At 48.6% G+C, this 26379-nt stretch overlaps 1 protein-coding gene across 1 annotated transcript in view; it reads left to right on the top strand.

Annotated features, from left to right (window-relative positions):
* Positions 1-26379, top strand: part of RAPGEF1 (Rap guanine nucleotide exchange factor 1) — an 84914-nt gene that overhangs the window by 53046 nt on the left and 5489 nt on the right. Inside the window, exons 10-21 of the mRNA XM_059486180.1 lie at positions 1440-1642; positions 4014-4172; positions 13890-14171; positions 15439-15531; positions 17076-17164; positions 18358-18469; positions 19937-20012; positions 23348-23436; positions 24858-24946; positions 25320-25505; positions 25662-25746; positions 25950-26044. Coding sequence (XP_059342163.1) covers positions 1440-1642; positions 4014-4172; positions 13890-14171; positions 15439-15531; positions 17076-17164; positions 18358-18469; positions 19937-20012; positions 23348-23436; positions 24858-24946; positions 25320-25505; positions 25662-25746; positions 25950-26044 — 1558 coding nt within the window. The remainder of the gene's footprint in view (positions 1-1439; positions 1643-4013; positions 4173-13889; positions 14172-15438; positions 15532-17075; positions 17165-18357; positions 18470-19936; positions 20013-23347; positions 23437-24857; positions 24947-25319; positions 25506-25661; positions 25747-25949; positions 26045-26379) is intronic.

Below are 26379 nucleotides of genomic sequence, written 5' to 3'. Positions count from 1 at the left end.
AATTCTTCTGGGGAAGGGCAGCTGTGTTAGCTCCATTTCTAAATGAAGTTTAAAATATTAGAGGAAATCTGAAAAAAGGTGCCCAAGACAGGTGCAAAGCAACTCCTTCCTGCTGACACATTTGCAGGGCTGTATCCTGTTTAAAGGCTGGCCCAGGGCTCTGCCTTGGCAGGTGAACAGAGCAGCAGCCAGTGTGGGAACCAACTTCATGATGTGCAAATCCTGCATTGTGCTCATTGTATTTATAGCTTTCCCTGAAGTCATCCACTCCTTTCAGCTGTACAGCTGAAATGCCAGCAGAAGATGAAAAATTGCCACCAAATGACCACATTTAGAAGAAGTAACAAGTGCTTGTTTATCAGGAGGAAGGGAGGGATGCTCACAGTGCCTTGTGCATGACAGCATGTTTACAAGAAGGTCTGGGTTAGTCCTTCCCATGACGCTGAAATACATCTGTTTCTCCTGCTCTCAGGTGCACAGAAAGGGATTCTTTCTTTGTTTTACATTATTCAATATACTTCTGATCCTTAATAATGGGGGTGGGTTTGTGGTAGTCTTTCTATGGCACTGGATGTCATCCTCCCCCTCCAACACTAAAATTTGCAGCAATAACTAATCCTCTGTCAGAGCTGCCCAGGCTCACCTGTGTGGGGTTTTTTATAGATTTTGGAAGAAATATTATACAGATGGTAAGGTCCTCTAGACAAGGTTTGATCCTATTTAACATTTCTATTGAGCCACGTCTCACAAAAGCTTGCGAATCAGTTGAATTTGAAAATTGAAGATGGTAAGTTGTTTTAAAAAGGGATGTGGGAGCAAAGGGTGCTGGATTTGAGCTGAGGAGGTAGGAACACGTGGTCAGTGGCACTTTTAGAAGTGTTTTGTAAGTATTTTGTACCAGGATTGGCAGTGGCATTTAAAGAGCTGAGGGAGAGGCACAGGCAGGCTCACAGGTAGGTGTTCTCTGATAACAGCTTTATCAGCTTGCTAGAATGGAGAAACACTGTGTGCCTGCTGGTTCTAGAAATCTTGCTGACTGCAGACATGAGACTTACTGTAGGCACAAGAATTATTGCAGATTTATTGTCAGGATTGCATTGTTACACTCCTAAAAAGCAGACTGACACTATTCTAGGTTTTTGGTGACTTTGGTGACATTTTGGTGACTTTGGACATTAGCTTTTGAGGAATATTCTCAGAATTGGATTATGTGAGGATTTGGGCTAAGCATCAGTGAATGATGCTTCTCAAGTTGCTGTTTGGAGACCTCATGGTTCCAGAGCTGTGTTTGTGGCCTGGGATGGTGTTTGCTGTGTGCTGGCTGGCAGGATGGAGATCTGGACTTGCAGGGTGCCCTTCTGAGGACAAGCAGCTGCCTGCTGACCCTCAGTGGGGTTTGCAGAGCAGGACAGTGAGTGCCACCTCTCTTTGCCTTGCAGTGATGGCCTACATGCAGTTTGTGGAGGACTACTCCGAGCCACAGCCCTCCATGTTCTACCAGACCCCTCAGAACGAGCACATCTACCAGAAGAAGAACAAGTACCTCAGGGAAGTCTATGGGATCAACGACTCCTTCACCAGCTCAGACCCTCCTCAAGATCTGGCACCTCCTCCTGCTCTGCCCCCCAAGCAGAGGCAGCTGGTGAGTGACACCCCAGGCTCAGCTCAGCTCTCGCTGCCCCTGGTTCTGCCAGGCAGAGCTGGTGGGAGGATGTCTCCCTGCTCTTACCCCATCGTGCTCCCTGGCAGCTTGTGAACGTGGTTTTAGGCATTTTGCATTCTGTGAAGTTTTGCTGCATTGCAACCCCACGTTCAGACAGTTCCCTACAAGATTTGAAAGTCCTAAAAATGAAAGGTTTGTCTTGCACATGGCAGGGCTGAATCTGAATCTGTGCCAGGCTTGTGTAACAACAACTGCTTGGAAGATTTGGACACACTGAGCAACACTATTCTCAAGAGATTGCTGCACTGTTGTTCCCACTGCTGTTTTGAAACTGTTGTCAGAGATGCCACCAATAATAACTGTTTGAACAGAATAACTGCTGTTATTTTATTAGGCACATATCTTTGGTACAGCCACTGCTTCGCTCTGCATGTTTCCCTCACCTCAGTCCCCTTGTGTGAGTCAGGATTTTACCTTTTCTCAGTGCTCTGCTGGCCCCCAGGCTGTTTCCACATCCACATGTGTGTGTGGGTGCTGGGTTTAACAGCACAGAAAGGGCCATTTTCCATGTGGGGGATGAAATCCTGACCTCACTGATGGCAGCAGCAGTTTTGTTTCCAACCTCACTGGAGGGTGGGATTTTCTCCCATCTCCTTTTAAGGGTTTTCCTTTCATTTCGTTTCTCCTTTTTTTTTCCAACTCCAACTTAAGGTATTTTGATTATATTCATTATCTTATTTGTTCTGTTAAAAAAAAAAGAAATTATTTTGTTTTTATGTAGCTGACTTAAATTGGCCATGGCATTAACAAAATGGAAGGAAATGTGGGAACAGAGCCATGATCTTAGCACTGTGAGGGTGACTCTTGCAATATTTCTTCATGTTGTATGTGCTAAAGTTTGACTGCCCTAGAGTGCTACTTTTTAACTCTAATTTTGGGATTTGCATAACTATCTTCCTGCGATGCAAGGAGAGTCCTAAAAAGATAAAGTGAGATTTTTTGGCTGAGAATAATAATAATAATAATAATAATAATAATAATAATTTATTTATTTTTTTATTTATTGGGACAAGACTTTAAATACTGGTATCCCATTCGCTTTGCAGAGATACTAAAGAGTCTAAGGACTCATCTCTGGAGGATCAGGCAGTTTTCCAGGGTCTGTGGTCCCCATCAATGTGACCCTCCTGGTGGCTGCACTTCAGGGATGTTTTTGGAGGTGACTTGGGCTGCACAGTCATGATCAGAGTTTGCAAAACACAGATTTACTGCAGCCATTGTGCAGAAGGGACATTCTGCTCCTGTCCTGAATTTGATGGCTGAAGCAAAGCATTTCTTTGCTGCCCTTTAATCATTTTCTGGACAGCCAGGATGTCACTGCTTTGCCTGCTGGCCTTTCTTGTAATTTTACAAGCTGATACCATCAAGGTGTTGCTTGCAGTTCCCCTGAAGCAAAGGTTTCTTCAAGTGCAGCCTCCCACCCTTCATGCCTCCGTTGGGAAAGAGGTGCAAGGAGGTGATAGCTTATTGACCAGTCCCTGTAAAAGGCACCAGACTCTTGTTCCTCTGCTCCTGCTGCCCTGGGAGATTTTGATTTGGCTAATCAAATGGGCATCAGCTGCTCTAGCAGCAGCAAGTTTTGCTGGATGGACTCTTATGTAATATAATAATGGGGAAGTCCTTTCTTGTCAGCTACAGAATAAAAAATAAGATTGTGTGTTTGCATTGTATATTTTATTCAACAAGTCTGAGAAAACCTGAATATACCTTAGCCTCTCTCAGTCTCCTTACCATAGGGAAATTCAGGAGAAATTCCTTGCCAGGATTTGTTACTTACAGTGTAAGCTGCCTCCTGTGCAAATGATTATTATTTTGGACTGGACAGAGAAATGGCAGGATGTCACTGTCACCCAGTCTCACAGCAGTGCCAGTGAAGATCCATAGCTCACACTGGGAGGCCAAGTTCCCAATGTGCAGGTGGTCAGAAAAAGCCAGAAATGTGCAAGAGCTGTGTGCTTAGAGCCAGCTCCTGCTTTGGGTGTCTGTCCCCACGGCCAGGGGACAAAAGGACAGCCAGGAGCAGCTGTCCAGGGGGAGCAGGGACGGGGAGGCAGGAGTTCACATTTAAGGGATTTGTGAAACAAAGAAGATTTAAATTGTGATTTCTGCCGAGCCTCTTGAGCTCAAGAAAGGCATATTGGTGTGTCTGCTCTGATGAGCTGTATGAATAGCTGTTTGTTTAGCCAGCCATTATATGCATTGTTTTACAGTTAGCATTTCTTGCCCTTTATTCATCACCTTTTCTGTGCTCTCTGTGTCTTGTGTCTCCTGCTTTCTCCCCCTTCCTCAGCAGGCCTCCTATGCTGCCTCTTCTTTCTCCTCTGTCTCCTACTGTGTCCAGCAACCTAAAGTGCCCTTCAGCCCCGAGGACTGCGCTGCCACTCAGGGCCTCACTATGTCAGTCTCTAACTCCTTTCTCAGCAGGCACAGCTCCTTTCCTGTGCACTCGGTGAGTTCTGAGCTCTGCAACACGTGGGTATTGTCTGACTGCTCTGCCAGTTCCTTGCTTGGCCTCTCAGGTGAACCTGGAGGTTCCTTTGGGGGCTTTTGAACTCCTCCTGTAGTCACCGGGCAGGTGGGAGAAACGGTGTGTGAATCTCACCAAGTGTAACTCTCACCAAGTGTAATCCTCCCAAAGTGTAAATCTCACCAGGTGTAACTCACTCTTCCCCAGGTGTAACTCACTCTGCCCAGGTGTAACTCTGCCCAAGTGTAACTCTGCCCAGGTGTAACTCTCCCCCAGGTGTAACTGCCCAGATGTAACTCTCCCCTAGGTGTAACTCACTCTGCCCAGGTGTAACTCTTCCCCAGGTGTAACTCTGCCCCTTCAGGTGTGACTCTCCCCAAAGCGTAACTCTGCCCAGGTGTAACTCATTCTTTCCCAGGTGTAACTCACTCTGCCCAGGTGTAACTCTCCCCCAGGTGTAACTCTGCCCCTTCAGGTGTGACTCTCCCCAAAGCGTAACTCTGCCCAGGTGTAACTCATTCTTTCCCAGGTGTAACTCACTCTGCCCAGGTGTAACTCTGCCCAGGTGTAACTCATTCTTTCCCAGGTGTAACTCACTCTGCCCAGGTGTAACTCTTCCCCAGGTGTAGCTCTCCCCTAGGTGTAACTCTGCCCAGGTGTAACTCTCACCAAATGTTCACCTTGGTGAGATTTACACACTTTTCACCGAGTGAAGCCAGGGGAGGTGTGTCTTTCTCTCCACGCTGACATTTGTGGCAGGGGACTCAGGAGCAGAGCTGGCCTGTGTGCCCAGCACACTCCTGTGTGCCCCGGGCTGCACGTTGGAGCTGCAAAGCCTTTTTGTCCCATTGCATGATGCCACTGATGTGGATGAGTCAATTAAAGGCTGCTCTGTGAGCCTGGCCTTGGGAGAAATAACAAGATGCTGTCCCCAAAATCCATGGATTTAATCAAAGATGTGGAACAGGGGCTGCAGCTCCTTTATTTAATTTTTTTCTAGAAAACAGCCCCTGCTAGATCTTCCATCTCATTTTTGCCTGTCTGCTTCTCTTCACATCTCCATGGTCCCAAACAAGCTCAGTTTGCTTGTATGATGAGCAGGGTTTTCTCTCCTACAGCACTTGTGAGCAGCCTGAAGAGAAAATGACAGGAGGAGCTGGAAATCATTCAAATCAAAATAGTATTAGAGCACTGCTTAAATCTCTGATCAGCTGCTTAAATTAAATTGTAGTAATAACAAAGTGTTAATATAATGAAATTAAATTCAACCATGGGATTCCACCAGCTCATCAGTGTGGGGCTCATTTTCATGTAACACTATGTGGTTATGCTCTGATTGCCATGTGATGACAATTGAGAATACACTATTTTTTGACAGTGACCTGGATGTTTAGTAAATTAGGCTTCTCCTGGAGAAGAAATTATCAGGCAAGACTTGAGGAGATTCCGAAGTGTTCAATTAGTTTAATATGAAATGTTTGAAAACAGTATCCTCCCACTGTGCCACTGCTATCTCCCCATTTCAGCACTTACTCATTCTTTAAAAATCAGTGATAATCACTGGTCCAAAGAAGAAGAAAGTATTCAAGTGCTTTACAAGTAGAGCTACTTCACAAGGCATGAAAGAAAGCTTTTGGCTTCCACTTGTGTGAGAGAGAGCACTATCACAGCTTTGCTGCACAGATGAAAAGGCTGAGGGGTGGCAAGGTTACTCTTTGCATAAATTCGTGGTAAACAGTTCTGAAATTTGAAGTAAAAGTCCTGAATTGTACAGCTCTCTTGCTTGGTAGTGGTCCTTGCTAGCAAAACATGGAACTGTAGGACTAGTTAAAAGTGCTTGACTATTTTTGATTTAATTGGGAGGCTATAAATATGATTCTATAATGTTCTAAAAATACGTGGGCACTTTGATTTTAAAAAGTGTCCTTGTTGGATTAAATGGTTACTACCTATTAAATTGCTCTGACCCATTCTCATCTTACTTTGGACTACATTACTGTGAATATATTATTTTAAGAAATGTTAAAACTTCATTAAAAAATCCTTACTCATTTTTGCAGGGATTTGGTGAGGGATAAGATAAATGGCTGGGGCAGTGAGGAACAATGAGAACGATGAGACAGGGCACTGTCAAATGAAATAAGCTGAATTATAAATGGTGATTTTTCCATTAGTACCTTTAAATTAGGGTCATTTCATAGTTTCTCATTATCTGGTCTACTTTTTCACAGCCAAAAATGAGATTTTCACTATGAAAGTGTCTCTGAGCTGCAGAGTACCAATGTCCTGACCCATGTAATGCCATAACCACAGTTTATCCTGTTTCCCCTATCCCTAATAAGACAGAGGTGTGAAACAGCTGTGGGGTTTGGATCCCTCCCAGGGTGACACCCACCCTCCACCAGCCCTGGAGGAGCAGAGCAGCCCCTCCTGCAATCTGCCCCAGGAGGTTTCAGGAGATGCCACCAGGAGCAATTCAGCATGCTGCTCTGCTCCTCGTGTCCTCTTGCCTTCGTTTCTCCTCTTTCCCTAGAGAAAGGGCACTGGTGAACAATAAACCTGGCAAAAATCAGCATTATCTGCCACCAGCCCCAGTGAGGAGCCAGTGCCAGGGAGAGAACACCTTTCAGACACTGCCAGCTGAGCACTTGGCCTCTTGTGTACCCAGGTAGCAGCAGTGGCTATCAGATCTGCTAAAATTATATGTCTCCTACATATTGTTATTCATTCTGCACAGGAAGCAGAAACCTCCTTGGATCAATAGCAGGAAGTCTGAGCTGCTGAACTCGATGGCTGTCCCCTGCCCCAGTGTCAGCAGGGCCCTGCAAGTGCAGCCAGTTTGCAGAGAGTGCCCTGTGCTTTTTCCCTTCCCTTGCCTGCAGGTGCAGCCACTTTTCAGAAAGTGCCCTGTGCTTTTTTTCCATCCCTGGAGCCTGGCTAGGGAGAGCTCAGGAGTCACTCCCAGGGAGGACCTGTCCCTGTCCCCATCTGTTCACATGCCACGTGTTGCTTTTAAGGGTTTTCCTTTCATTTCTTTTCTCTTTCTTTTTTTTCCCCCCCCAACTCCAACTTAAGATATTTTGATTATATTAATTGTCTTATTTGTTCTGTTTAAAAAAAAAATTACTTTGTTTTTATGTAGCTTACTTAAATTGGCCCTGGCATTAACAAAGTGGGAGGAAATGTGGGAACAGAGCCATGAACTTACCACTGTGAGGGTGACTCTTGCAATATTTTCTTCTGAGCCAGCACCACACTCTGCTTGTTATCCCCTTAGCTCCTTGCTGCAGGTGAAGGATTAGTGCCTTACTCCTGATTTACATGGCTTAACAAGACTGTTTTCAGACAGCAGAAAAGAGGTGAAGTTGTTGAGAGCATCTTTTAATTTTTAATGGATGAATTTTTCCAGAGCCCTGACTCCTTTCTCTGCAGTCAGCTCTGCAGGGGCTGCTGCAGCCCAGCTGCCACCACTGCTCTGTCAGCCCACTAATTGTGCTTTTCCCTCCTTTGCAGGAAATTGTGTCAGAGGTAATAGCTTTTACTGGATAGAGGCAGATCTTGAGCAACTGGATCAGACCTCATAGGTTTGGCAAGTGGAGCTGTTTTTTATCCCAGTGTGACTCGTGTCTGGCCTCTGTGCCAGCAGGGCTTGTGTTGGTGGTGTGGGCTGGTGCTTTAAGGAGCTGCATCATGTTCCCCATCCCATGGACACTGAGCCATTAAACCCCACACTGGGGGGACAGCTGGATTGTGCTGTCAAGAATCATTCAAGGGATTCCCACCTCTTTTGGAAGTTCTGAGCAGTGGGGAAGGAGGTTTGCAACAAGAAGCATCATCCTTGCTTATGGTGGGCAGTAGTTTCTCTCCAGCTGATCGCTCCCTCCCTCCTTGTGAGCGCAGAGCTGCTGTCCCTTGGTTCAATCCATCCTTGTGCTGTTTGCTTGGAAATGGGTGGGCAGGTATCCCAGCAGCAGCAGCAGTAATCAGATCTTGAAATCTCATTACTTCCTGGCAGCTGGAGAGCTCTGCACTGCTGGAGGAAATACCCAGTGATGAGCTCCACTGCTGCCCACCCACCCTTGGTGGCTGCAGGAACTCCTGTGGAAGCTTTTCCTCACTGAAACAAGGAGCAGTTGTACCTCCAAGGCATGTACATGCCATTAGTGGAAATTTGGCTGCATCCCTCACTGTGGAAAAATAAGTTGCCTTTCTCAGAATGTTGGGTTTTTTCTTATGTTTTCTTTTTAATTAAGGAACATTTCCAGTAATTACCATTAACCAACTGGCTGTCAGATTGCAGCACAAGTGATTCCCTTGTGAAAGCTACAGTTCAGTGCTTCTGTTCTCACTTGTTCTCACCATTCTTGAGCAAATTGAGCAAGTGCACAGAAAATTCACAGCAACTGTTCTTCTTTCTTGTGTGTGTGCTAACGTATGTTCAGGAAAAGGGGGGTCAGATAAGTGATTAAAGGCGTGCATGACACAGCCATGTGCTTCCCACATTTTCCCTGCCTGGTTCCCATTCCTGGAGCTCACTCCCAGCCTGCAGCACACACCAGGCTCTGCCTCAGCAGAATCTGAGCTCTTTTCATTCCCATGGTGGGAGCCTCAGTCAGACCATGGCTGGGAAGTCATAACGTGTTTGCTCCTTTCTGTCCTGAGGTTTTCACTCCTTAATTTGGAGCAGAGGGAAGGGGGATTGAAAAGATTTGCATCCCTTTAACCAGCTGCTCTGACTTAGGTATTGTTTTGCTTTTCCTGTTTAGCATTCCTTCTGTGTTTGTGTTCATTTCCACTGCCTGTGGCAGGCTTGGACATTGGTATTAATAGTGCTGTTGCCTGCTGGCATCACTGGATCCTCTGGGGTGGTAAAAACCTCTTCCTCTGGGGGTTTTATACATTTTCCTTGCAGTTGGAACCCTGCAGGTCTCTGTAGGTCTTGCTGACCAGTCCCATGTTGACTGCACAGGCCACACACCCCATGTTTTTTGTGTGATTGATCTTTGAGAAGTTTTGTCTTGGCTCCAGACTCTGTCTTTTCCTGATCTGCCATCTTGATCTGGGGGCTTTGTCCACAAGCTAAAGAGTTGATGCTGGAGCTGCAACTGAATTGAATTCTGATATTTTCCAAAGAGGGATGTGTGACAGCATGGTTAATAAATCTTACAAATGTTTTCTTCCCCTGCTGCCCCCTTATTTGTTCTGTTGCAAAGATGTGCAAGAATCTCTCCTCCACAAGGAAAAGTTTGGATTTTGTGTTTTCTTGTGCAGAAGCCAGGAGACACAAGAATCCCCATCCATCCCTGCACTGTGGTAACCATCAGTTAAAACCAGGGAGGTCAGCTCTGCAGCCAGGTCAGAGGCCTTGCTGAGAAGCATTCCAGGCTGGGGAGTTGCTGCCTTTCCTGTGGCAGTGCTTGAAGCCATTCTGTTGGCAGCTTGTGTTTCCAGCCATTCATTGCAGGAGCATTTCCTTCCTCATTAGCAAAAGTACCTGGAAGCCCAGCATTGTGTTACGAGATAGGAAGTCTTTTCAAATAGTTGTCTGTGCAATTATATTCTTAGAGCCTAATGACTTTGCAACACCCAGTATTTTGTGAACATAATTCTGTACTGTTACAATTTGGGCATCCAGTTCTGGCCCGCTGCCCACATAGTTCCCTTAATAACATTAGCAGGGGAGATCTGAAAGATTGATCCTTTCCTCTGATAGCTTCATACTTTGGGAGGTGATGCTCTACCTGGTCTGGGAGTGTCTGGCAGGATGGCAGATGAGTTTGGCAGAAGTCCATAGGGTAACTGAGAAGGCTGTGCTTAAAAGGTAAAAACTGTGTCTGCTGATGCTGCAGATGCTCTGTCAGCCATATAATTGAATTCAGCTTTGGATTTGGGCTGGAGGCTGCTGTAACTTGGACCCACTGACTCTCTGCGTGTATACCCTGTCAGCTGTGGTCAGCCATGCCTGGTGAGTGTGAAGAAGCATCTCTCCTGAAATAAGTTTAAATGGAAAAAAGGGCTTATCTCCTGCCATCTAATCCAAATAAACAGCCAGAATGTCACTGACCTCTGGGACATCCTGGAACAAGGCTTCTAATGACGGAAAGCTGTTCTGAAATATTCACAGTCGCAAAAAATCAAAGGCAGCAAATTGAAAAGGTTGAAAGATGCTGTCTCTGGGAATCCTCTGTGTCACAGTGTGTGGTAAATGTTCAGGGTTTGCTTCCTGCTGCTCCCAGGAGATGAGGCTGCTCCCAGCTCAAAGCTGCCTTTGTGCAAGCACTTCCCGAGTGGCAGAGAGGTTTTTATAAAAACCAGTGCCCTGGTGAGAGGAGAGGGAGCTCCCTCTTCTCCCTGTCTCGGCTGTTTGCTGTCACAGGTCAGAGTTATTCATGCTGGGAGCTTCTTCTGGTCCTGTGGTGGGAGCTGGCAGTGTGGCCAGAGTTTGGGGACAGGAGAGCATCCTTTCCCTGTTTTGTAGCTTTCCCAGAAATCACTTCACTTAAAGCAGAGCCATGGAGTAGGAGGTTGTGTCCGTGGAGCCACAACTGACTGACCCTGCAGGAAACCTCTGAGAAGCTGATGAAAGCAAGCCCTGATTTGTTTCCAAGATAAACTGTTGCCTCTTGGGGGGGAGCACTAAAGGATGGCTTGTTTCCTTGTGACACTTGTGTTGAATGGACTGTCCCCTCCCCAAAGAAGTATTTATTTTAGAGGATGACAAGGCTTCCAGGAGATGGACAACACCCAGATCCCATGGAAGCCATGGCTGGAATTCCTGGGGCAGCTGCTGGCTGGGCTGGGTCAGACTGGGGAGCAGCAGGAATGGGTGCCATATGGACATCATCTCCACTGCTGGGTGGGATTCTTTTCCCTTTGAAAAGTATGCTTCAGTCTTGGCTCTTGGCCCAGCACGGCTGCATAGCTGGAATTCCAGAGCTGCTTGCAGGCTCCGGAGGAAGGAGGGGGCTCCCTGGCTCCCTTTCTACAAGATGCAACTTTACAACAAGATTGGAAGTTGAGAGCAGGCTGGCTAATTAATGCCAGCACACCAAAGGCTTCTCTGCACTGTTCCCTTTGTTAACAGCATGCTGAGAGCCTGTCTGCATCCTTAAATGATTGTTCATGGATCACGTAATGAAGATTAATGCATTTTCATGGCTACCTGGGCCTTAAGCTGGCATTCTCAACATACCTCATGCCAAGAAGTTGTTCTGAAGGTGTATTATGAGACCAGGGAGAGAGAAGCATACAGTGATTGTCAATACTGACTTATCTGCATTCAAACTTCTAAAATTTCTTCAATGTTATGTTATATTTAGGTCTAAATTGCCTTCAAATTAGGATTAATGTGTGTGAGACTCCTCGAGGCAGGAGCTGTACAAATGTTCCTGCCCCAGAAGCAGTAACTCATGTCCCTGAGCTGCTGGTCCAGGCTGCAGAGCCTGCCCTGAGCTAACCCTGCCAGCACCTCACGCAGGGCTTGTCCCAGAGTGACTTGGCTGAGCGCAGGCATTTCCTTTCTCTGCTGCCCTGCGTGAGCTCCAGTGCTGCTTTGCAGAGCCTGCCTTTTCCTCTGGGTTCAGCAGGTCAGGGACAAAGCCCCCTGGACCTCCTGGGTGGAAGATGTCCATCAAGTACAAAGTGAAGGGCATCGTGTGCCGCCCGTGTCATGTGGGTGCAGGAAATCCAGCAATGGGGGAGCTGGCACTGAGCTTTGCTGGAGCTAATTATTTCCTCTGCAGGAGCAAAGCATCTTCTTATCAGCACAGCAGTTTTTTGAGAGCTTTCTTGAGCTGTTGAGCAGTGGTTTTGGGGTCTAGGCTGGGACTTGGGGTGATCATGGGAATATTAGTGCCAGTGAGATCATGAAATAGCAGGCAGGCAGAATGGATCTGCTGAGCCAAGGTGATGTCATGAGCCCGGCGTCTTACGAGGGATTTAGTGGTTTGTGCCATGCAAGTGAAAATGAATAAATGTAGAGCATTTATCCAGGCAGAAGGTAAATACAGAGATTAGAGTTGTCATTGTTACTGAGGCAGCTCCAAAAGCTGACAGTGTCCCTGGAGCCAGCGCTGCTCATCCGGAAAGAAATGGGCAGGAAGAGAGAGGAGCCTGTCCTAGAGCCAGTCTCCTTTTAGCCACAGGCACATGGAGGGGATTTGCATTTTAATTATTTTTTTCAGTAGTCTTTTAAGCTCTCTTTCCAAAGCATCCCCCTCCTCTCCTCTGTATTATGGCCTGCAATTTGTTTTGGGCCCTGAGAATACACCCAGAGCACTGCTGGACTCCACACAAGGCACAAGGCACAGGCACTCAAGGATTAAGGTGGTGGAAGGTAAAGCCTAATCATTGACCTTTACATTTCCTTTCCTTTGTAGTGGAAAAGCTTTTTTGACCGGGCTTCTGGCCTGAGGCTGTTATCAGTTTAAATTTTTAAGCCCACATGTTTCCTAGGTAGAAACAAAAATACCACTGCTGAGCTGGGTACTGCTGCTGGCGCTCAGGTGATGGACTGAGCTTTGCTTTTTCTTACCTGCTCAACTCTCCTGAGAAAATGTAGCCTGAATTCTCCAATTCCTGCCTTTGATTCCCTTTCTTTCTGCATCACAGTGGTGTCACTTTTCAGCCTGGTTTGAGCAAGTTGTGTCAGTGCTTCCTGAGAACTCTGTGCTGCAGCAGATCCCTCAATGGAGCAGCACCACAACTTTGTTCCAGCCTGGGGTTTTTTTGGATGATGTGATTCTTCTTTCAGTCCACTTGACTATGACCAGCTTTGCAAGTTTTAAAATAAACTCCTCTCCAGCAGATTTAGCTTTTTTTTTAATGATAGTCAGCTTTGTTTTGGACTTACCCTGATGGCAAATCTTACTAGCACCAGATGTTAAAAGACAGAGGGTTGCTCTTGTTTTTCTTGGCACAATATATTCCCACTGCACCCTGTTTAATATTATCTGAACAGTAATCTGATGATTAGGAGAGATAGTGAAATAAAGCTTTACGCAGATGATCTCTTTTCATCTCTTCAGCTGACTCTTCAAGGCACTGCATTAAAGGATTGGTTTGATAAGGAATTCATCACTCCTGAGGGCAATTACCATTTTTGCTCCCTGTTTTTCACGAATGGGAAGGAGTAGCAGCATAATCTCCTTTATCCTTCAGTGTAACTTTGAAGGCAGTATCCAGCCACTCCTCCCTGGGAGCTGTGTGTTCTGGAACAGACTTGACACAGTAGCTGTTAAATTACAGGGCTGGAGCAAAAAGCATCTTAAATTTGGATCCTGTGGAAAATCCCAGAAAAGCAATAAGCACTTGAAGTAGTTTTCTCTATGTAGATACTTCAGCATGCTCAGAGTTGTGCTTTCTGTGTGCCTTCTGAGCTATCCAGGTTTTCCCTTGCCTAGCAAAGGCTGGATACCTGCAGCTCACACCTTGCTGCTCACTTTCCCTCTGTGAGATGAGCAGCCAGGCTGCTGTTGGTGCAAGAACAGCCAGGAAAAGCCTGGCTGATGTATCCCAGGTAGCAATTCCTGCTCTAGTGTGTGGATCCTGAAATAGTGCTGCCTGTGTTAGAAATGCCTTGTGCTGTCACTGCTATGCTGCTGCCAATCTAATTACTTTTTCTTTTGTCTGTCTCTTTCCTTTCCCCATCTTCCTTGGTTTTTTTTTTTTTTTTTTGTGTTGTGTCTCTGCATCCTGCAGTACAAATCCGTGTTTAGGTCCTACTCCCAGGACTTTGTGCCTCACAACCAAGTCTCCATACCTCCTTTCCTCTCTTCTACCTCCTCCTCCTGCTCCACTCCGCCTTTCCCGCCCGTCCACGTGTCCCAGAGCCCCGACCTAGCGGTGCCCGCTGCAGCCAGCCAGTCACCCAGCACTGTGGATGTGCCAAACTCCTCTTCTCAGGAGAGCAGCTTTAATGGGAGTGCTCCTGTCTGCCTTCCTTCTGAATCCTCTTTCACTGATTCTCTCCAGACGCCTTCGGTGAGACCATCCAAAGGGACGATGATAACGCGCCTTCACGCAAGGCTGCCTTTGTTTGTTGGGGTTTTTCTTTCCAAAGAAAATGTCTCTTGTATTAATACATGCTAAATTGTGGTCTGGTCTGGTTTCCAAATGTGTGTGGATTGAAGAGAGGAAATTTCATATAAAAATGGACAGCCTCAGCAGGTTTTAGAAAATGTTACACAGATATAGGAAACACAAAATGTCAAATGCTGGTGAAGGGGAGAGTTGGCTGTAGCTTCCTGCAATTGTAAGATCAAGCTGAGGGAGGTAAAGGAGTGTTCTCTGAGGTTGGTAGTTACTAAATACAGGCTCCTAACAGCAGTTCACATCCTGCAGTTGCCACCTGCTCCCTCCTGAGTCACCAGGAGCAGTGGGTCCAGTCCAGCTCTGTCTCTCCTGTGCATAAAGCCTATTGTTCTCTCCAGGTTCCTGCTCTTCCCAGTCCCCATCAGCCCCAGCTGTGTGCTTGGTGGCAGGTTGTCACATGTTGGTGAAGTGAGGCTAACACTGTTCCCACTCTGCTAGTTTGAGGTCCCAGATCCCTTTGCACATCACTGAGCAGGTCTGTCCATTACAGATACTTTTTTGAACACCTCATTTTCAAGACAGTTCCTCTTTCGTCCGCTGCGAAGCCGAGAGTTGATGGGATTAGAGCTGTCAGCACAGGGCATGCTAGTGCTGCCTCTCTGCCAAGTTTGGAAGAGGGTCACTGATTGCAGAGTAAATGTGCAGCTTTTCACGCTTTGGATGTGACCTTGCTTTGCATCTTCCTTGCACCGGGTCCGTGTTATATCCCAGCAGGCCTCGAGTTTGGTGTGTTCTGGTCTGATGGGTCTAGTCCATGCTTGTAGCCTAGTTTGGGGGATACCTTTGATGCCCATGGGGCTGAGGGCTGGTCTGCACTCAGCAGGGCTGCCCTGGCTAGGACAGGAGCTCTGTGTCCAGCTCTGAACATTCTGCTTCCAGCACCTTGAAATCCTCCCGCTGCACCTTGGCACTGTCACCTGGAGCCCACAGCTCTTGCAAAGCAGTGCCTGCTGCTGCCCAGGGCCTTCAGGATAGTCCTCCAGAGCCAGAAATAATGATCCCCAGGCTGGTGCAGCCTCAGTGGCCACAGAGACAGAGAACAGCTCCGAGGGAGGTGACAGCAGCTGCCAGGGCAGTTCTGCTCCCAGGTTCTGTCTGCCACAAAGCACTGGTGGGGGGCACCATCACGTATCTCCTTTCATCCTGTCTCCCTCAGAGTGAAAACGCCAGTGAGGAGGCTGGTGAGGGTGAATATGTCAATCTGTATTCCTCTGGCCAGAGCAACGGGGAACTCCCAGGCTCTGAAGGAGTAAGTAAAGCCCGAGAGGGGCTGCCCTGCCCGGTGCATGCGGCTGCACGGGGCTCCTCTGCACACCCTGTCTGTCCCTCTGCTGCCCCAGCCATCCCTCTGCTTGCCCACTGCTGGCTGCAGGCCTGGGGGCCCTCTTGGTGCAGGTGCAGAGCAGGAGATGCTTTTGGGGTGATGCTGAGTCCTGGCAGGAGTCAGGGATGGCTTCTCCTGCTTCGCTGCTGTTTGGAGCTGCTTGCGTGGAGTTTCCTTGCAGAGAGCTGCACCCTGAGCCATCCTGGGGCCACATCTTTTCTTGTAACTGCTTTGCCTTCCCTATTTAATACAGAAAGCCTTCTGCACTAAATACTTATTTTTCCCCTCACTGTTTGGTTGCAGAGTGAATGATTGATTTAGCATTGTACTCACACGCTGTTTCTTCCTTTACCCAAGCCTTGTATCTTAGATATTTCCTAGAGGAGCCAGGGCGTTTTCCTTTCCAGGGAGGTCCCATCTTCCTGTTGGGTCATAGGAAGCTGGCAGCAGTGTGTGGTGATCCTTTTGCCTGCCCTCCTCTTGGAAGGCACATCTCCTGCAGGATGTGTCCAAGACGTTTATCCATGGTGGTGTTAAATACGCCAAGAGATAGTGCTCCCATCACTTCCCCTCAGGAGACACATCTGGGCAGGCCCATCCTTTTGGGCAGCTCTGAGCAGATTCTCAACTTTGAAGCAAAGGGCTTTACACAGATAGAGTCTGGAAAAATCCTGCAGACCCCAAGGAAGCCAGGCTCAGCAGGGTGTTTCCATGCTGGGTGGTTTCAGTCCTGTCTGTTCACCAGGTTTGCATTTCCAGGCTTCACTCTGCATGATGTTAAATAATTCTGAACTCTGACACTTTTGGATTAATATTCCCATTTGCTGTTCATGGCTATTTGTCTCCTTAATAAATGGCTAATTTAAAATGCTGTATCTTTGCTCTGAGCTCTCTACCTGCTGTTCCATGCCGCGGGTTCAGCTGGTTCTGCTTTTCTGCATTAGCCTCATTTCCACAGCCCTGAGTCGTGGAGTGGAAACCTTGCATCATTGCAAAACCTCTTGTGATGGGAGAGGAGGGAGGTAGGGAGCAGTGAGCATCCACCCCTGAGGCAGGGGGGCTGTGGTCAGGAGGGGAACTGAAACTGGAGAGCTTCGAGCTGATTGTGTCTGTTTGGATTAAAGCAGGAGGCAAAGTGTATTTCAACAGGAAGGGCTGGAGGAAAAATAAAAGGTCATGAGAGGGTTAAAATCCAAGACAACAGCTGACTTATGTTGTAACTTTCAGCATCATTTCACAATGTTAAAAGCAAACAGTACTAATTACACTAGTCTCCAGAGATGGTCCCAAATTTCCTGTCTGATTAACTTCTGTGTTTTCCTGGCATTTGGCATTAACTTGCATCAATCTTTAACTGCTCTGTAGGAATTTACAGTAAAGGGCCATTTAGAGGCAGGCAGACTGTAAATGCAAGGCTGGCTGGGCTCAAGGACCCCGTGTAATGATGAAAAACTCCTTTCTCTTGGCAGGAATCTCCCCCTGTCAAAGATGGCCCCTCCAAAGACTCGTCTTTGAACAGCAGTGCCATGGGCAAGGAGGGCAAAGATGGTGCTGAAAGGTGAGCCTTGACCCCTGGTGTCCTCCTTCCATGTTCAAAGGGTGCAGAGCCCCACAATCCCCTCTGCCAAACCATCCTTGGGCTGCCTGGTGTGCCCTAACCCTCCTCCATGTTGTCTAAACCTTTAAGCCCACTTGATGGGATCCTGAATGAGGAGAACCCTGGCTGGATGTCCTTGCTGAGCTCAAGGAGCCCCTGGGGTTAATGCAGCCTGTGTTGGCATCCTCAGTCCATGTCAGTGGCTGTGCTGTCCCTGACACTGGCTGCTCCCTCCTGCTTCCAGGGAAATGTGTGAGAAGAATCTGTATTTGCTGTTTGGAATCATCTTCCAGAGGGAAATTTCTTCCTAACCCTGCTAGTTAGAGGCTGGCTGAGGCCCTGGAGCAGGAGGCTTTATATCCCTGCTAATGCTCTTAGCTGTCATTTGCCTATGTAAATGAAGAGGTGCAAGCTGGAACAGATGGGCTTCAGGAGGAGTGGAGTGAGTGCTTCCCTGCTGCTCGAGATTGCTCTGCAATTGCATTTCTAAAGCAAAAACAGAGAGCAGCAGTTGATTTGTGTGTGACAGTCAACTTCCCTCCCCCATTTTCCTGCAGTTGGTTTGAGGGTTTTAATCCCTGCAGTGAAGGAGACAGCACAAGAGTGCTCTGCAGAGCTCACTATCTGCCCAAAATACTGACTGGTGGATTTTGGCCTGGGGAAAGCTCTGAGGAACATAAGTACTTTGGTTTGGGTTTTTTTAGAAATACAGGCACAGAGAGGACATGTCCTGGCACAAAAGCACCAGCCTTTGGGGGTAGGAATGACCAAAAACATGGTCATGATTTTCTGCTCTATTTTCCCTGTCATCTCCCCTTGTCTCAGCACAGCAGGTGATGAGCTGACTAAGATGTGCATGAGGAGAGTGTGCTCAGTCTCTGTACACTTGAGGAAGGGCTTAGATTTGTGTGCACTAAAAATTTGGTGGATTAAGGAGACATGGAATTGTGTACTTATAGTAAAATCCTGTCTGCCAGAAATGCAGACTGACAAGTGTTCACATCCTGAAGGTTTATCTTTCTCTTTTTCAAGAGATGCACAAAACAACAGAGTTAGAGAGAGACATTTGGGCTTGTTTGCAAAAGATTTACCTCCAGAGTGTCTGTGTACTTACTGTCATTTGGTGAAGGTTATTTCCCATTTCTTTGTCACAGGCAGCCACAGTCACCAGATGCTTTGGAGTCATCACAGCTGGAGGAAGAGGTAGATGAGCTGTCCCTTATTGACCACAGTGAAATCATGTCTAGATTAACACTGAAGCAAGAGGTAGGTGCATTCAGGGTTTGTTTGGTTTACTCTGAGTTGAAATCTGATTGTCTGTGTGCACAAACAAGGCATCAGCCTTTATTAGATAGGAAAAACTAGGTTGCAGCAGAAGTGGGGTGTGTGTGAAGGCTGCTGTTCAAGTATGAGGTGCTGGTACAGGCAGGGAGCACCAGCAGTGAGGGAGAGTTTAACAGAATGTGAGATGTCTCCCTAAAAATCAGCTTATCCTGTGCCCTTTTCCCAGTGTGCCTCTTCCCTCTTCAGCCTCTGACAGTCTGAAATGAATCACTGAGAGCCTGAGCACAATCCATGCTGGTGGGGGTGATGGTGCTGGCCTTCCTCTCTGAGGGCAGGCTCAGCAGGTGAATGAGCAGGACATGATGTGGAAAAGCAGCCAAGGAGTTGTGTCTGTGTTTGAGAAATGGCGGGGGAACCTTGTGAAGCTCACAGACTGTCAGGGGGCTTGGCTGGAAAACACAGAATGGATCATTTACTGGCATTCAGGGGTGTTCTTTGGTCAGCTGAGATGTGCAGGAGACAGTGAGAAGCTTTTACATGTTCTCTAAGTAGTATTTCATGAGTCTTGCCAGAGAGTCACCTGAAAAATTCACATCTGCTCCTGGCTGTAATTCATGTTTCACTGTTTTCCACATTGAAAAGCTAAAGACATTCCTAGGGGAAGACAGACACAACTCCAGCCTCCTCTGATTGATTGTTTCCTTTAAAAAACATATTAAAATCAGTGATTTCTGAACATTTGTGACTAGCAGATCTGTGTCTTAGTGTCCTTTTTCTTTCTTTTCTTTTTGATCTACGTGTTTGAAGCAGTATAGAGCTGTCACTGGGATCTGCTTCCTGCAGTGTGGGAACTGCTGGCTGAGTCCTGGATCAGTTTTGCATATTTTGAGTTGTGAAATGCAGTAGCTAGAGGAAAGATGTGTTTTAGAGAGTGATAATGCAGGGGTCAAGCAATTAGCAGGGCTGTTTTCTTCTGCCAGTTATTGGATCATTTCAGGTGACCTCTGGCCAAATGGCTCCAGATTAGGGCATTAACTGCTGGGTTTTGATGTTCCAGGAGCATGCAAGCTGGATGCATGACCTCCCACCCCAGAGCCACTGTGCTACGTGATCCTGCACTCTGAGGCAGCTCACACAGTGCTGCTGCCCTGCTCATGGGAGGATTTGTGGCATTTCTGGGCAGAAGGTTCAGCCTTCCCTGAGCTGCACAACCTGGCCTTAGGGAGACCCTGAGTGAGGATCGGCCCAGCTCCTCCTCTGGGGCACCAAATGCTCTGTGCAGATTCCAGGATTATCCCAGCACTGAGCTCCATGTCCCAGCTTGTGCTGCCAGCAGTGCCAGGAACACTTTGTGTGCTGCCAGTTGTTGCTGAGCTGGAGTCTCAGCCATGTTAAACCAGGCCTGAGGGAGCTTGGGCCGTGCCTGACGTGGTTGTGTTGCCATTGCAGGGGGATGATGGGCCAGATGTCCGAGGTGGATCTGGGGACATTCTCTTGGTGCACGCCACAGAGACCGACAGGAAAGGTAGGTGGGGCTCAGGGCACGGCCTGGCACGGCCTGGCATGGCGTGGCACGGCGTGGCACGGCCTGGCACGGCCTGGCACGGCCTGGCACGGCTCTGGCTGCCTCTCCTCTGCCCACTGACAGCTGGGCTGGGGGAGTCTGCAGGGATCCCCTGAGCCTGGGGGGTTGTGTTTATCTCTGGGAGATGGAGGTAAGCTGGATAAGCCCCTGGTGGTTCCATTTAGCAGCAGGGATGGGATTAACTCCCCCCCAGCCCTTGCCTGGATCTGGCACAGCAGTGACAGTGCTGTGTTGTGTCCCTGTACCTGCTGAGCTGGGCCACTGCCTCCTGTGAGAGCAGGTGTGACCAGCCTGGATCTTGTTTCCAGAGGTGCCCCTCGTCCTTTGAATTTCAGGGCAGTGGTGCTGTAGGAGTTATGGAATGGTTGTGGCATCAAAGCAGGAAAAAGGGATATTGGTTTGGGTCTGATGGCACTGGGAGGCTGCCCAGGTGCTGCTCTGCTGACACCCTGTATTTTCAATTTACTGTGCCACCTCCTGTCTCACTCTGTACCACTTGTGTCCTGGCAGCCACCCAGACCAGTTCAGAGAGGGAATCCACAGTACAAAAGATGTGGGGGAGGAGAAGGCACATTAGCAACCCTGAGCTCCAGATTTGTTAAAACCCCTCTTCATCTGCCCAAACCCAGGCACCACACACATGAGGCAGCTCCTTTCCAAGACCTGTGGCAAAGACAGCCTTTGCAGTGTTTCCAGAGAATTATTTGAACCTGCCAAACACATTTGTGCTGATGGCCTTAACCAGGATTGATCTCCTTATCTCCTGGGAGGCAAAGCACTAACCTCTGAATCGCTCAGTGCTCAGTTTAGAGGTTGATAGTCAAAGGGGAAATATCTTTCATGTACATTTTTAAATGACAGGGGTTTTACTGTAGCATAAGATGTTTGCAATTACTTACCAGCACCATTCAGCTAGCCAGAAAATCCTTCCCCTGACAGCTGTGTTTCCCAGTCTGCACGGGCATAGAATGCAGGCAGAAAGGACCAAAGATAGGAACACACCAGAGAGGAGGAGGCAGTTGATTGTGCCAAGGCTGGAAATGTATATTAAAGAAAAGTCTAAATGAGATGGTGGAAATACCCTTATAAACATGCTGAAAGTGGGATAGAGAAATTTCTAAACTTCTTGTTCTCTGGAATAAGCATGACCACAAAAAACTCCCCTACTGTTCCTGCTGAAACACAGCTGCCTGGTGAGGGGGTGAGTGCTGGACCTGCAGTTCATGAACAGGGGGCTCTGAGGGCTCTGCAAGCAGTGGGGTGAGAGCTGTGGGGAAGCCAGAGCAGGATTTAACGTGCCCAGTGGTGCAGCTGTGCAGAGCTGGGGCAGGGGACAGTTCCAGTGCCTGAGCTCAGCCTGCCAAGCCAGGGCTGAATGGAGCACAGAGGAATTTGTGCTATACTAACCCACTGCCTGGGTGACTGAGAGGGTTAATGAATTAAGCTTACAATGAGAAGAATTCCAGGCTTGTAAATCAATCAGCCAAAGGCACAGAGGGGTAGAGTTAAGAGGCTTTCCTTTAAAGATGAATTTCTTGGCAGCTTCAAGTGCCAGAGCAGACCAGCTGTATTACCTCACGTGTCCTTTTGGGCAGATGGGAACCCAGAATAAATGTAACTCCACGCCCTGCTGCATGATGCTTCTTGTCCATTTGAGTTTTCTGAAAAAGCTAAATGGCATAAGGGATAAAGAGAGACCTGCGGTCTTCAGGAATAAAATCCCTGGTCAGTTGAGTGCTCACAGCCACACACACTTGCTGTGAGTGCAGGGTTGGGGCTGGACAAGGCCTGGTGTGAGCACCCAGGCTCTGTTGTCTGTCACCCAGAGGCAGCAGCACTCCTAATTTCAGGGCAGGAGGAAGGTGAGGTTCCTGCCAAGAGGAACAGTGCAGGTAGAGAGGCAGAGCTCTCCCTCTGTGCCCTGCTCCTTCCGCCTCCCAGCAGTGGCTGTTGCAGCACGTGCCTGTGGGGTGATGCCTGCTCTGGCTGGGACAAGCCCTGCGTGTGCAGCCCAGCCTGGGCAGGCACAGCAGGAGCTCTTGCCCTGTCTGCCCCTGGTGCAGAGCTCCTGGCAGGGCACAGTGCCATCCCCTGCACACCCTGCCCCTGGTGCAGAGCTCCTGGCAGGGCACAGTGCCATCCCCTGCACACCCTGCCCCTGGTGCAGAGCTCCTGGCAGGGCACAGTGCCATCCCCTGCACACCCTGCCCCTGGTGCAGAGCTCCTGGCAGGGCACAGTGCCATCCCCTGGTGCAGTGCCCCTGGTGCAGAGCTCCTGGCAGGGCACAGTGCCATCCCCTGCACACCCTGCCCCTGGTGCAGAGCTCCTGGCAGGGCACAGTGCCATCCCCTGGTGCAGTGCCCCTGGTGCAGAGCTCCTGGCAGGGCACAGTGCCATCCCCTGCACACCCTGCCCCTGGTGCAGAGCTCCTGGCAGGGCACAGTGCCATCCCCTGCTGCCCTGCCCTGCTCTGTGCTGCCCCTAATCCCCAGTGCTGCCATTTTGGCACTCCTGTCCACAGGGATCAGGCATTGGCACTGCAAGTGCTCTGCAGTCCTCACCTGACATCTGCATTCCTGTTTGCAATTTGTGCTTCCATTCCATTCCATCCATGATAATGCCCAGAGCCTTTGCAATTCCAGGCCCTGCAGCACCTTGTCCTGCAGGTGGATCAGCACAGGCTGTGTGCACCCATCTGTGTTGGGGCAGCATCAGTTTTTGTAGTGCAATTTGCTTTTCTTTCGGCTGGAAATAATCTTGTAAATCAGTGTAATCTTCTATTTACACTGTCCTGGGATGGATTTCGTGGAACTCAGAAAGGGCAGAGGATCTGCAGCCCCACAGCATGTGCTGAAACACATATGTTCCTCATTGGGAGGGCAGAGTGACCTGCCTGAGCCCCAAAGACAGAGCAGGCATCACCTCTTGCCATCAGATCTTCTTTTTTAAGCATCCCCAAGGTCTGAACTACGTTTTTCCCTGACACATTATTGGTAGCTCCTGTCCCACAAGCAGGTGATTTTCACTGACCCTTTTATGAGGCACAAGCCCGAGTGGGAGCCAGGGCCAGCCCGGTGGGGACAGGGCAGTGTCACTGCTGCTCCTGTGCCAAAGGGTCCATCTGCTGGTAAGGACCAAGAGCACAGCGTTCCTGGGAAGTTCACTCACACCAAAATGTGTCCCTGTCCTCCTCTGTATATCTGCATTCAACCTCACAAGGAGCTCCTTTTTCTGAAAGCAGAGTTGACTGAAGCTTTTTTGCTTTTTCCCCCAGATCTGGTGCTGTACTGTGAAGCCTTTCTGACCACATACAGGACATTTATTACCCCTGAAGAGCTCATCAAGAAGCTGCAGTACAGATATCCTTTTATCAGAGGCAGTTGACTCCCATCAGGAGTCAGAGCTGGATGGTCAGTGTGGAGAGAGCTGGTGGCAGGGTTTTGGTCAAAAGCCTGCTGGCAGCATGGTCAGGGATGTGCTGGCCCTGGTGTGTCCCAGGCAGGAATCCCTTCACCTCCACTCTCTCCAGTGGGAATTGCTGCAGGGCAGGTCCAGTCACAGTGGATACTGGACCTGAGTTGTCTCCTGAGGGGTCCTGGCAGGGTAGAGGAGCAATTCAGATTTTTGTGTGTCACTGGGGAAATGTGTTTTATTTGGGACATCTCATTTGTGGAGTGGGGACCAGAGAACCTTCTGCCTTCCAGAGGAGCCGTGGGTATTCCCTGCATGGGAAAGTGTAGTTTAATATTAGACATGATTAAACCATCAAGGCTTTCTCTCTCTTACTGCAATAAACTCAGCCCTGAAGATGCTCTTGGCCTCCCAGCCCTGAGCTGAGCTTGTGCCTGGTAACCCTGATGTGCAGGGTGAGCATTCCTGGCAGAGGATGGAGAGGGGCTCTCCCTGAGCACCCTGCTGCCTTTCCTTGCCCCTGGCTCTGTTCCCTGCCAGCAGAGCAGGGCAGGCTCTGGCCCTGGTGGCCCTGGTGGCCCTGGTGGCCCTGGTGGCCCTGGTGGCCCTGGTGGCTGTGGCTCTGTGCAGCCACGTCAGAGGGAGCCTGACGTCACCGTGTCCTGCTGCAGCTCGTCAGTGCCATCTGCAGCAGAGCTGCTGCTCTGGATCAGCAGCCAGGGACACAGCACGGCTCAGCCAGGTGACAGTCCTGCCTGGGCTACCCCTGCCAGTGCTGCCTTACTGATAACCTTGCTCTCAGTCCCTTTGTCCACCTGGCAGAAGGTTTTTCAGCCTGTGCTGTCGCCCCTGTCACTGTCCTTGCAGCAGATTGGGCAGCCAGGAAGGTGGAGGTGACATCTGAGATCTGTTGAGAGCAGATGTCACAGACCAGTGGGGGAGATCACTGTGGGGAATTGCTGCTCATTAAATGCCACCTTAGAGAGAACAATTTCAGGGTACACCTGCTCTCAGTTCTGTGAGGTGTCAGTTCCTCCTCACACCCCTGCTACCAGCAGCTGGTGTCAGTTTAATGCCATCTCAGTGTCCCTTATCTCCTGGAAATCAAGCACCAGTTTCCATCAGGACAGAACAGTGTTCTAGTGTGGGTGCCCCATCCCTGGCAGTGTCCAAGGCAAGGCTGGATGGAGCTCTGAGCAACCTGGGGCAGTGGAAGGTGTCCCTGCCCGTGGTAGGGAGTGGAACTGGATGATTATTAAGGTCCTTTCACCCCAAATCATTCAATGATTTTATGATTCCTTGGGGCAGTTGGGAATTGCACTGATGCTGATGGGGCTACACTGAGTTAATTCTTTAATTTACAACCAACATATGAGAAGTTTTGCCACTTCCCGGACACGTTCAAGAAGAGAGTCAGTAAGAACACCTTCTTTGTGCTGGTGAGAGTGGTGGATGAGCTGTGGTGAGTTCCTTTCTTCATTTTGGGATGCAGGGTCAGTAACTCACAGAAACCTGGCAGCTGGGGAAATGTGGGTTTTAGGGAAGATGCATTTTTTTAACCTAATCTGTAATGACAGCTGAAATCCCCCAACCCTGACCAGTGGGACACCTGTAATGCTGAACTCTGTTGGAAGAACAGATTGTTCCTGTGTGTCCTAAATGGGTCAGTGGTTTGAAAATAACAAATAAAAGGAGAATCTCTGGGAAAGAAAGAGCTGGGAAGAAGAGAAATTTCTGTTGGTAGGAAAGAGCAATGAGACTCAGTACAGATACAAACCCCAGAGCTCAGTGTCTCAGCTCTGATGCCTTTCATGCATTTTAAACCTTCCTCCCAGCTTGGTGGAGTTGACAGAGGAGATCCTCAAGCTGCTGATGGACCTGGTGTTCAGGCTGGTGTGCAGTGGAGAGCTGAGCCTGGCCAGGGTGCTGCGCAAGAACATCCTGGATAAGGTGGATCAGAAGAAAATGCTGAGCTACGCCAACTCCATCAAACCTCTCGCAGCCAGAGGGGTGGCAGCCAGGTGAGGAGAGGTGTCTGTGACCATACCTGTGTCCTCTGAGAGCCAGGGCACCCCTTCCCTGGGAACACAAGAGTTTTCCTCAGTTCAAAATACAAGAAAGATAAGAAAACAGGTCACATTTGCTGAGCCTTGGTACTTCCTGGTTGTTTTCCACAGGCCAGGGACACTGCATGATTTCCACAGCCATGAAATAGCTGAGCAGCTGACCCTGCTGGATGCTGAACTCTTCTATAAAATCGAGGTACAGAGATGAGGATGGGCTGAGGGCAGTGGGAGGGTTTGGACCTTCTGCCAGCTCTCCCAGACACCTGCTGGACTGTAGGACACAGCTGATCTTGTGCCAGCAAGGGCCTGTGAGCACAGGCTGCAGCTGGGAATCTTGGGGAGGAAATCCCATTTTAATGTGTGGTATTTTCACTACCCTCTCCTCTCCTTCCTTGGCAGATTCCAGAAGTTCTGCTTTGGGCAAAGGAACAAAATGAAGAGAAGAGCCCCAACCTGACACAGTTCACAGAGCACTTTAATAACATGTCCTACTGGTAAGGAGCTCAGAACATGGCACTGAACTGTGCCTAACTTCCAATGCCTTGCAAATATTCCAAGTATTTCTCATAGACTTGGGTTCCTTTGTTACAAATGGGATAATGTGTATTTTTGGCCAGGAAATAGATGCAGAGCACTCATCTAAGGCCCCAGAGCACAGCAGAAATAAAATAAGGAGGGTCTTGTAATACAGAGGAATTAATTATCAATATCACTGAGCTCTTGAAACAAACATTCCCCTTGCAAATAAAGGCCCTCTGTGACAGTATCCTGTCTTTGCTGTGGGTTAGAGTGCTCCATTTAAGTTTGAGGTATTGTGAACTTTTTTGCA

This window comes from Ammospiza nelsoni, chromosome 20 (genome assembly GCF_027579445.1).
Source record: "Ammospiza nelsoni isolate bAmmNel1 chromosome 20, bAmmNel1.pri, whole genome shotgun sequence".
Lineage (NCBI taxonomy): Eukaryota > Metazoa > Chordata > Aves > Passeriformes > Passerellidae > Ammospiza > Ammospiza nelsoni.
The sequence above is the reverse complement of the archived record's forward strand: the minus strand, read 5'-3'. Positions and strand labels throughout refer to the sequence as shown.